Genomic DNA, 12,690 nt, shown 5'->3' on the forward strand with positions numbered 1-12,690 from the left:
TGCTCATGGTGACAATAAAGAACACACACCCAAAAAAAATTTACAGAGAAAACACACACTGTTGAAGAAGAACTATGATAAAAATATTTTTTAATATATACCTCTACCTGGAGTAGAATTGTTCATGGTAAAAGGCCACTGACACCAGAAGAAAGAAGCAGGTCCACACTAAAATAAAAGACAAGATTACTAGTAAAAGCTGTTACAGAGAAAGAGCTTAATATAAAAGTGCAACAACGCTTGTAATTTATTCTTCCCAAGAACACCTCCTTTCTATAGACATTATCCACTATTGCTGTGAACTTATTTTTCAGGAAAAAAAATGCCAACCACACAACTTTTCCTTCCGTTTCAAGATGTTAGCAAGTTCAGCTGTGTTACACTTCTTACTTCTCTTATTATTTATCCTACTACAGTTTACATTTTAAAAGATCAAGAATAACAAATGCTCATGAAAAGAAATGAGCTGGCTGCAGGCTCTGGGTCTGCAATACAACATTGCTTCCAGATATGAGTAAACACACAGCCACACAGATCCATCAGCATTTGTGACTGGACACAGTGGACCTTGAGCAAAACTAACTCAAGACATAGTTAAATATAGCTATGGCACTTTTTTTTAAACCTAAGCCTTGTCCTAAGAATTTGATGGTGGATCATGCGCATTTAGAAAAAATACTGAAAATCAAAGTGTATACTTTAAGAGTACTGACAATTTGAGGCTCTAACTACTAACAGAAGAGTTTGAGCACTACAGGTTCTTCATTCAAAAATCAGCGCCTAGCTGCCAGTTAAATCTGTTTACTCTTTAAGACTGCTCTAGGATGCTAGCCAAGCATCAGCTTCAAAATGCCAACAAGAAACAAGGTACCACAACACCTCTGAAAGGCAGTTAAGGTTCCTGAAACTCTCAGCACACTCTTCCATAAAAGCATTTTCATGAAAAAGTTGAGACTAAGGGAGTGGTTCTATGAGATGGAATAAGCTGATCCAAACAGCTCCTCACCACTTTGGTGGAAGGAGAGGTTCCCATTGCTCTTGCCCCAGTATTCCCACCTGCTCAGGATCAAGAGCTGTTTATCTTGCACCAGCTCTGGTGTCCACGAGATTCTCCATGAGATGACTCAATCCTTCAACTTGCCAGCACTCTGTGCTGAGTTAGGTTAGTTAGTTTATCAGCTGAAAGAAGGGTTGAAAGGTGCCAGGATACAGTGTGAAGAAAGGGGTAAGGGATACTTAAAGAGGAGACGGGACTAAGAAAGCATCTTTTTGGCAGCAGCAAGCCATCGTGCTGGCTTGTATTGGCTGCGGAAGTACCACTCATAGAGGACTGGTTTATAAACTGTCTGTGCTTAAATGAGCAGTTTGGTTCTTTTCATCCTTGCAATTAACCATGTGTTCCTGCTGCTTCCACAGCGTTGGGAAGGTCATTCACAACAGAAGGTTGTGACCAGGTTAGGATGCTGAAAAACCTTTTCAGCCAAATTTAGCTGCTTAAGAAGGAGCACAGGTGTTAGTGTGGGATGGAGGAAAACATGACTGTGTTCATTCCTCTCTGGCAGCAGTACAGACTTATTGTTAACCATGAAACTGCATCTTAACAGTATATTTAAATGCAACATCTAACTGTGGCAAACACTCTGCAAAATCATTTTTACATTAAAAGAAATAAAAAATCTTTAAAAAATTTACAGAAATTCCAATTCAATTTGTTTTCACTTGCCACCAATTAAATCCATTTGCAATAAAAATATAGGCTAATGTAAAGAGCAGCCTATTCAGCTGAGCAATAGAGTACACCATACCTCATATAGCCCAAGTTATGCGTCTTTGGATGGTCACATTTTAAATAAATCTCATTAAAGTTTGTCAATGAAATGGTTACTAGATGTCTGATACATATCACATTCTATTTGGATGGATACTGGAATGTAATTAACAACTAAAATGAGTATTAATTTTTAGAAGTACCCTGAGTATGCCAGCAGCCCGGTATTGAACGCCTAAAGAGCATATTTTGATTGTAAAATGCATATCCTGCTAATTAAACAAAAGCATCAATATGTGCAGCTTCTAAGTGGTAGAAAGTATTAAGAATGGTGTTTCATTAAGCCAAGCCTTCCTTTTATTTACAGGAGGGCAAAAAAACCCCCCACTACTCCTGTAACTCCAGTTGTGGAGGCTTTTCGCTTGATTTTTAACTTAGCATTTATTCAACAGAAGAAATCTCTGCATTTTTCAAGAAGGCCATGAAAAAACTTTGTGTTTTAGCATGTTCGACTCTGGCAGCAGATGCCTTTCTTGAGCAACTTGTAGATATTTTGTGGTTTCATTAAGAACTCTGGCCCCAAATACATCTATTATTATTTTGACAGATAAGTTAATGTCAAGGACTTAACATGTATTCCCACAATTTCATATTTAATTTTATATGCACTGATATAAAAAAACCCACAACAGACTTTTTCAGAAAAAAAAAATATCCAACCTCTTCTGTTTTTAAAAGTTGTCTTACTTGATCCAACTCAGGATTCAAATAAGCATCTTAGTGCAGAAACCAGAATCTACTACTTTGACAAGCTATGTACTTACAGTTATTGCAGAAGTTAGGAAAATGTGTAATGGCAAGATTTTCACAAATTAGTGTAAGTTATCTAGGTATTAGTCTACAAATGAGAAAAATCTGTAAATTATGAACTGTTAGACATACATATTTCATGGAATTTTTAATTTACAACAAAAATTATTTGTTTTCAACTTAAATTTTACTGCCTGCATTAATAACTTACAGCATTAGATACCGTGTAGGTTTGGCACATGAAAATGCAACTGATAAATTTGATACTGATTTCCAGGCAAAATTCTTAGAGGATACCACAGAAAATATTAACTAACTGTGAGGTTTTACAACAGACCACCATGATGAGCACATAGATCTTAAAAACAAATTGCAAAGACCAGAACTTACTGTCACAGATAATACAGAAAGTCTATAAATCAACCATAATATGAAAGATACTTCAGCTTCCTCAGAACAAGGTCTAGCGTATTCCAAAATAAAATCTATGTAACCTTCTCAAGAAGTATTCATCCTTTCTAGGTCACCTCATCACTACAGTTTCATCTAGTAATAATGTAGCCTGTGGGATTGTGCTGTACACCAGTGAAGCAATTCCAGGTTAAAAAGACACACACACAGAGAAACACAATTCAGATGACTGCAGCGCTCTGTATTACAACTCTCTGTAGAGCTGCCCTGTATGCATACAGCTGAAGCTGGAGCTCACTGCAGCACAAAATGAACTGCTCCAGGATGGGGGACTAAATCAGCTTCAACAGGGGAAAAATGATACCACAAAATTACAGCATTCAGTCATGACACGTGCCTGTACCGACACTGATACATCATTCAATCACCATCTCCTAAGACAGCTCCCTAGATTTTGCCTTTCTGCTGACAACCATAAACCTGGTAATATAGCACCCAAAACACAATAAAAGCTCTTTTAAACTGCAAGTTCATCACCTAGTCAACTGTTTTACTTGGTCTAATAAAAGACTAGCAAGGCTTTGAGACTCTTACAATACAGGGAACCATCATCATCACAAATGTATAACTGTCTTCATGTCTTAAATTTGATACAAGGAGGATTTTTAAATTAATGTACTTTTAACTGTGTTTATGTTGGAAAAAACCCAATAAAACATTAAATCAAGACATCATAGAATAATTGGCCTGCCACAGTCATGCTAAGTCTAGAGCCCTTATTACAAAACAGTTTCTTATAACCACAAGATTTTGATTATGCTTTTTGTTGTTATTTGAATGCTCCACTGAAACACTAATCCAATTTATAACTTTTGATACCAACACTAATTTATGTACCTACCCATACAATTACAGCATATTTATTTATTATAACATGCCCCCTGAAAGGATGTGATATAACAGAGCTGCTAGGAACTCCGCTGTTTTTGCAGGTGGATGACCAAGCTATTTCTGAAGTACAAGAACACTATAAAGATGCTTTTCAGCATCTCATCATTTATGCAGCAGTATAACTGATAAGCCTTCTTAGTCATTGATTGAAAGCAAAAACAAACCCAATGCAAAAATGTTCTAGAAGAATGCAAAGATAAATTGAGACCATGACAGTTCCCCTGCAAGTTGAAGTACAATGTGCATATGTTGGGGATATTCTGGATTAGTAAAGGAGATGACATTTACTTCATCAGTGTCTTCCCACTCCTGTTCATACAGAATCCACAAAGAAATGACAGAACTCAAGTTCGGGAAGCCTGTTTGTTCAATCTCCTTCTTTCCCAGATAGAGCTGAAAGAGGTATTTTTGAAATAGTTTGTAACGTGAAGCGTTTAATGTGGTGACAACGATCTACTACAGACTGCTCTGGTAAAAAAGGGTTGGCAAGGCCCTGAGTGCTGAAAAAGTCCACACAACAAGTTAGTGTGGCCTAGGTAGTGCGTTACAACATTCTTACTGAATCTTTCTACAGAGGCTAGACAGCCCTACCATGCCCTAGTCTCTCTCTGTATACAAGTATTCAGTTGGCTACTTCTTAGTTATTCAGTGTTCAAGTCCAGCTCAGAAACAGTCAGAACAGCCAAATCCTGCCTACAAAGCTGCCTTGACATCCTTCCTCGCCTGCAGTTTATACACACTTGACAAGCACTTCTTTCAGCAGGGATGTCAGATTGCACTGCTCTTATGCCATCACTACTGCTTCAGTTTTCACAGCACAACTGTCCAAGATGAGAGAGTTACTTAACCTAAGTGAGTTGCTTGTGCCAGTTCACTGTGAGGCCTCACAGGCAAAGGTGAAGAGGCAGGCAGGACAAGCAAGCACGGCTGCCTAACCTTTCACTGACAAGCACTTCTTCCAGCACAAAGCTACACTCACAGAAAGCAGCACCGTAGTTCTGCTGGAGTGTCAGAAGGACTGTACCAATTACACGGTAAATATTCCTTCTTTTAGACCTGTGGGAAATGTAGGTAAGTGGAATTGTTCAACACAAGGACGGCTACCAGCCCAGGGCTGGAACACCCTCCTCTGTTCCCTTACTCATCCCATCATTCCAAACACATTAATGATCTCCTAACAGATTAAGACTGCTCTTTCTTAAACCATAAGACTTTCCACCTCTCCTGTTCCACGACAACGCTGTGCATTGGTTTGGGATTATTAAGTGGTGATAGGTAAGCTAAGAGCAGTAGAGCACCTTACAGCTAGTTCACGTTTATTCTTTCCTTTAATTATTGAGTAGGAATTAGAAACCAGTTGCTTGGAAAGCAAATTTGATTTTGGACCTTTCTTTAAAAACAGGTAAAATTTATGGTGCCGAGTAATCAGTCCAGTAAGGGGCCTCTACAAAGTGTAGCACTGAATGGTAGGTTAATGAAACAAATTATTCTTCTGTATCTACCACGACCAATTTCCCTGACTAAATAAAGCATATTACACAAACTCAGACTACAGCAACAGATGCCTTTCCTGAAATTACTTAAGCTGTTCTATGATTTTTAAATTTCTGATAGTAATATATGTTAATGATTCTGCAATTCTAGTATAAAAAATGCTGCACTCATAGCAAAGAGGTATAGCAAACATCTGAAAGTCAACAACTCTAGGTTTCTAAACTCTTTGTGAGCCACATATAGTTGGAAACAGGAGGGTAAGTCTGGTACTCTAAAATACTTCTGTAGAACATGTCCACTTGTCAAAACTATGGCAGGTATCTATGCAGCATTACTTCTGGAATCAACGAATCCTATAAACAGCCTTTTAATTTTAAAAGGCTTTTATCCCCAACTTTCAACTGCTGTATTTTCCTCCTCTCTTTCTTGCTAGTGACAAATTTTTCAGTACAGTTCAATTAATTACAAATAGGATAGTCTCAGAGAAACTTATATTTAATCTGAAATACATATTGTTTGTTTTCCTAAAATATAGCTAGTCACCTTTCTAGACTATTATTTCTAAGTCAACAACCAGGAAGAACATGATCATAGCTTTTTACTATGAGATAGCTAGAACAACAAAAAAGGGGGTCCAATTTTAAGGGAAAATAATTCTTTCAAAAGCACCTTTCTCCCTGCATATAAATTAAAGTTTTCTACCTTTTTCTACAAGATTCTACATGGCAACAAACAAACTACTGTTCCAAAAAGGACACACTTTGAAACATGACAATTTCAAGGTATACCAGTGAAAAATTATTGTTAAATGTAAGTGAACTGTTCTAATACATACCTTATTAATTTTTATAGAATCCAATTGTGAAAAAAAAGCTAAGGGTCATGAGAAGAGTGAAAATTTCCATTATCTTCTAATTCTGCAGTAAGCTTTCTAAATACCTGTTATATTCCTTTATTCTTTCTTCCATGTACCATGTTTGCAACAGAGATGCAACTCCTGCTTCCAAAATGAGGATTTAATATGAAATACAATGCCATTGATGCCAAAATAAAAATATTTCAAAGAAAGTGGAGGTAAACTAAGGGAAATTTCAAAGTAAGTCATATATTTGTATTAAAAATAAATAAACTGACCTTACAAGGAAAAAGGTGCCATTTCATTAAGCTGGAACAGAAGGAAATTATAACAAATGATCACAAACAAGAAAGCCTCTTTTCCTCCACTGCAAAGACCCCTCCCAAACACATTGGCTCAACAGGCTGATCGTCAGTCATCCTAGAAGCACGTTGTTTTAGCACAGATAGCTGCTCTTTTGCAGGCTTGACTGCTCAGTGGCTCTTTAGCAATACAGCCCGCTCTACTGCCTCTGTTAGAACTGAAGCTCCCTGCTACATTGGTAACAAGATACTGTACACTTTCAAAGAGTCATGCAACAGTAATTAAAAAGTGAAAAGCAAAAGAATTAATCAAGTTTTTGGGGTGTTGATTTCATTAATGAAAATATATAGGGTTCTTTTAGAACAACAAATAATTAGTAAAGCTGTAGCAGTATATACTGTCACACAAACTAAATAATCTTTCCTAATTGTGATAGAATTTCTTAAACAGGAAGTTTCTATGACACAAAAATAACTTGAATAAACAGTTCTTAATGGCAGATGCCGTACTGAAGTTAGAAATACAATACAGCCTCCAAAATAGCCCAAAATATACTACATGAAGTATTTAGCAAGAATTTCAAGCCCAGCAGTTTCAAGATCTGCATACAAAATAGTTTTAGAAACTCTCTGGTCATCCCACTTAACTTTTGCAATGTAGATAATGGAATAGTAGAAACATTGAATCATTTCACCATTTTTCTATAAAACAGCTGGAAAAAAATGGTTGATAATAAAACTGACTCCACACACACACATTTGTCCTGTTGTCTTATTTTAAACAGCTATTTCTCCTTTTACCACAATAGACTGCTTTTTAAGATTGATGCAGCGGTTTAAAATGAAGAAATCCCAGTCAAAAAGATGTATTTTTTAAAACCAGGTAAATGATAACTGCATTCGTTCAAATCACATCCAGAAGCTATGTGGATTGCAAAGAGTATCTCTAGTTTATACATGTTCGCTTTTCAGGTCAGCAGCAGGAATATGGAAAACAAGATGAGCTTTATCAAGATATGGCGTTCATCCTCCACTGGGGAGACAGCAGAGGACAAAGGGGAAGGAGGCAGTGAAAAGTTCATGAGACCAGAGTTGAGTAGTGCCTTTCCCCCTGCCTCTCATCATGCCAGTTAGCACAGGCACATGCTGCATGGTATACACCTAGACCATTTACCTTCAACGGTTGTCTGCTTTTACTGTTGTCTAGGTGTTATCTATCTTTTCTTGGAAGAGAATTTTAAATGAATCATCCAATTCTACTGTATGTCCACGGTCACATCTTATTAATACAAGAATCACCAATTGTATCTCGCATGCTTTAATCAACACTCCCAATCCATTCACAAAGTCAGAGAAACCACAAGCTATAGTGACAAACTGCTAACTTAAAATAATTTGAAACTAGGGAGACATCTTAAAAGTGCAAGGAGGCAAAGAAGAATCCAACTGTTCTTACACATTTTCAGGTCATCCATAACGGCAAGCATCCACAACAGCAACTTCTGCATCCATAGCTACCTGGTAAAGCAGGTCATGATCTCCCCATTTTAAATATTTGCCTTGCCACAGTTTAACCAATGCTCTAAAAATACAAAACACACCCACTATATAAAAGTTTTGAAGTACAATTCTAGTGCAAAACCAACTCCCTGTCTTTGGGATGCAACACATGTGAGGCATAAAACTTTGTCACACTTGAACTAAAAATCAATTAAGAAGCATGAAACTCAAAACAACTACTCTAATTTTATACATAGGGAGTGGGGAAAAAAATGTAGCTCTGACAATTAAAGCCCTGAAGTCATGTTTTAAGCACTTTCAATATTTTGCATGTAGTCAGTTTCATGATCGCCACTTAATACTCATTTTTACCCGTCACTATAGTAGCAGAAACCAGAAACCCAGATACTTGTTATTTAAAGAATTCTGGTTATATTTAACTGAGCATTTTTTCTATTATTAACGGTACTCACTAACTACAATAACAGAAAAAGGGAAAATGTAAATTCTGAAAGGACTTCAGCCCCATGCCATAAATATGACCTAAGCATTCCTTCTCCACTTTCCACACATTCTAAGAATTGTATTCTTCCCTTCTGCCTAAAATAAAAAGGCAACTAAATATATGCCAGATATAAATACCATAAGTTTTCATTAAGCAGCAAGGTCAGGAAGAAGGCAAGAGTTGTTTTGTCTGCTTGACTCAGCACAAACCTTTGTCTAGGAATATGCAAGGGCCCAGTAACAAAAAGCACTTCTTAAACTGAGATCTACTCAATCATTATTTGAATTAAGTAGGATTTTTTTTTTATATAACATAACTCTAATGCTGTGTGGTTTTCCTCTTTTCTAGAGACGGTTTGTGTATGTCCTCACCAATATTAAGGCATACAATTTGGCTATGTTTGACTTGTTAAAATATTTTCCTAAGAAGGTGAATTGCTGCTTTCAGTTTTTAGGATGGAGAGTGGGAGAAGGCATACTAGTAGTTTGACTCATTTAATTGCAGGATCTAGTCTTTAAAAGATGTTGTAAATACTATTTCAAGGTACCAAGAAAATCTATATCTAACAATGTTACTATCCCATATACATAAGACTCATAAAACATCTGATCTGATGGATGTAACAGAGACAGATAATTGAACAGAAACCTAACAATTAATTCAGACTATAATTCAGAAATAACAGATTGCAGGACTAGAGGATACATGGATACACACAAGGTCAGAAAATGTTTACAGACAAGGTTTTGTCTATTTACACAATACATGCATATTTATCTCATTATTTTCATAAAATGCAATTTCAAGCCTGCAATAAGTAAGTGACCATTTTAACAAATGCTAAGTTGTTTTTCATGGTATGATATGTGGGAAAACCACACTTCTCCCCTCCCCAGAATACTAACACAATGTTCAAAATATTTACCAAGAATGAAACCTTAAAAAGGCAGATGGTATCACATGGCCTCAGAGCAAACTGGTAACAGTTTCAGCTGCATAAAACACATTTCAAAGTTCTATGGTGTCACAGTTTAGGTCAGGACAGATTAAATGTATTAATTAATATGCAGTAACTGGTTTTTTATTCCCTCTGTGAAAGAGTGATTATTAATGCAAAGAACACTACAAAGTGTGTTGTTCTACAGAACACTACAGAAAAGTGCTTTTTCCTACTTCCCCCTTCCTTGCTGAAAGGAGCAGTGTGTACCAGAAGGTCAGACTTATGGGCCTGCAACGTCACCCTAATTACGTGGGTTATGTCAGCTCAGCAGCCCAAGGCACATTCCACCACTGCTCGACACCTCAGTAGTACTCATCCTGACAATAAGTAGTAGGAAGTTACTCGCATCTTAAATTAACGCCTTCTGCAACAGTTTCCAGATCTTTATATACAAGACAGTAACAGCCATGGTTAAGATTACAAGTGCTCCCAAAAGTATGACAAAGAGGAGAGCAAGGAGGTAGAATAAAGCATTAGCATTTGGACTCCAATCAGAGAATATATCTTAACAATGTGCTTCAGCTTCAGGGGCTACACTGTGAGCACTCTCAGGTATATTCCCATGACGATGCAGCACTTGGATTTCTACCTCCTGGTGAATGTGTAGGTACCCTAATGGCTTTGTGATTTGTGTCTTTAATCCCACTTAGTTTTGGAGGATGCTGTTCTGTGAGCCCTTCAAGATATAAGTAGTTCCCATTTATACTCCCAGCCCAGGTCTTTGTTAATTGTGGTGATCTGTGCTGCTTTGTCCTCTTGATGGTTGTCAATTTGTTTTCTGGTGGGCTTTTCCCTTTGAAATATAGGCAGTCATGTTGCACCTGCGCAATGAGATTTTCCAAATCCCATGTGCTTTTTCCGCACAAGTTAGCCATTCAAATTAGCTTTCCTCATCTCTGTCAATTCTTCCTTCCAGTGTGTGAGCCAGACCGAAAGAGCAATGGCAACCATCCAAGCATCAGTATGCAGGCATAACCTGGACCAGTTCCTCTGTAACATTACATCATCAGCCAGTCTTCTGTCTTGGACTTCCAAGAACTGATTTGATTGTCCTTCACCTTCATGCATTTCTAACACCTGCTGAATGGGACTCCAAAGAGCACCTTTCCATCTTCTCTAACTGCCAATTATGTGACAAGAACTATTTGTGTAGAGGGCACATAGCTTGTCATATTCCAGAGTTTCTTGAGCATGGGTATCCATAATACCTTGGATTAGGCCTCAAAATCATTATTTTATCAGCTCTTACATGAGGCCTGGATGTCCCTGTTTCCCCATCTCATCCCACTGGGTAAGAAGGGCTGTCCATCAGGGCAGGTAGAACTTGCCACATGATGAGTTGAGGGCATTTCTCCTTTCAGCATCCAGTACCAGAAGCCAAGGGGCCAGCAGCAATTGTGACTCCATCCCCCATCACTGCAGATGCTGCCCCAGTTACCTCAGACAGCTCATGTTTCTTTTTCTGTTAAGATATAGTTTTCTCAGGTCAACAGCAGCCTTGGCTCCAGCATCCAAGGAATACTCCTGTCTCTCTGTGTGCTTTCTGACATAAATGCCACTGGTTTGACTGGTCCTCTACTGGTTATGTATAGTACATTTCAGACATTTGGACCCATTCTGACAGGGCTCAGCACAATGGCATGTGCAATTTATTGCTTTATCTGGTCAAAGGCCTGTTGCTGCTTGGGCCCCACTCAAGTGTGTTTTTTTTCCTGGTGACTTGGAACAGTGGGTTCATGAGCTGACTTTATCTGGGTATATATATTCACCAAAATCCTACCATTCCAAATAAAATTTGTTTCCTTTTATGCTCATCAGTGGAACCATTGCCACAGTCTTATTAATCATGTCAGTATGAAGACAGTGGTGGCCATGTTGCTATTTGACACACAGAAACTATATTTCTAGTCCTGCAAATCCCTTCACCTTAATCCTCTTAGATTGCAAGGGCTACATTCAGTTCAAATCCAACTATCCTTGTTATCCACCCTTTGGGCAGTGTTTCCTTACACTATGATGCCATCAGCATACTGTAAGTGATCTGGGGCACTGTCTTCCTCCAAACCATTTGCCTAAGTCTGTGACAGATGCTGGAACTACAGTTCCATCTCCATGGCAGGTGGTTCCAGGTGTATTGTGCTCCTCTCCAGGAAAGGCGAACTGCAGTTTACACTCAGGGGCCACAGGAATTGACAAAAACACACTAGCTATGTCAAAGGTCGCATACCAGCCAGCATTTATTTTGCTTTGAGTTCATACTGTAGTTCTAGCATACTGTCCTTGCTGAAATAGAGCCCATGGGCAGATGGTGTGGGTGGAAGCCCCAGGCAAGGCTCATCACAGTCATTAAGACCTTTTAGCGCACTCATGGGCCTGACAATGTCTTTCTTGCTGCTTGGATTCACATTCCCAGGTGGCCAACTCCTTGGTCATCCACGACTCTGTCACTGGACATAGACCCCAGCCATTATGCCTCCCAGTTATACAGCTCTAAGCTACTGGCACACATATCCCAGCATTGTAATCGTCAAGTTAGTTGGTTTTCCTCTACTCCTCATTTATAATCAGTCTTTAGATCACTATTTAAGGGTCACGTGGTTTCAGTTTCTCACATCATTAGTGTTTTTTGTGACTTTTCAGCCCTTCTCCCAGTCTAGCAGAGTGTGCAGCAAGAAACAACCTCTTCACACGGATGCCAGGAGAGAAAAAGCTAAGAGGGCTGCTCAGAGGACAGCCACACAGCCTTGACTCTTTTTTCTTCAAACTGCTCCTCTCCTCCTCAGGAAGCAGTCTTATAACACAGATGCTCCAGACAGCGTAGGTAGCATTTGCTACACTTGCTATATACTGGGAGTTGCTGAATGATGACAGAAAACAGGGAAGGGAAAAACTTAAACTCCACTTGTTACTGTTTCCTGTGTTTCAAGATGTTAGTGCTCTCTTATACCCACTATTAAAACACTGTATCAAGTAGGAGTTAGTGTTATCCTACATCCAATATTGACACCATACTGAAAGCAGCTAGTGTTATCATACACAGGAGTTAGCATCCACTGTATACACTATTAGCACAGCTCACATAGAAGTACTAAG

At 38.4% G+C, this 12,690-nt stretch overlaps 1 protein-coding gene across 2 annotated transcripts in view; it reads right to left on the reverse strand.

The window, feature by feature from the left end:
• PTBP3 (polypyrimidine tract binding protein 3) overlaps positions 1-12,690 on the reverse strand; it is a 53,982-nt gene that overhangs the window by 26,959 nt on the left and 14,333 nt on the right. For both annotated transcript variants that reach the window (XM_072859160.1, XM_072859159.1), the window contains one exon: positions 102-168. In XM_072859160.1, the coding sequence (XP_072715261.1) occupies positions 102-126 (25 nt within the window). In that variant the 5' untranslated portion in view covers positions 127-168. The remainder of the gene's footprint in view (positions 1-101; positions 169-12,690) is intronic.

Source organism: Ciconia boyciana, chromosome 4 (genome assembly GCF_034638445.1).
Source record: "Ciconia boyciana chromosome 4, ASM3463844v1, whole genome shotgun sequence".
Classification (NCBI taxonomy): domain Eukaryota; kingdom Metazoa; phylum Chordata; class Aves; order Ciconiiformes; family Ciconiidae; genus Ciconia; species Ciconia boyciana.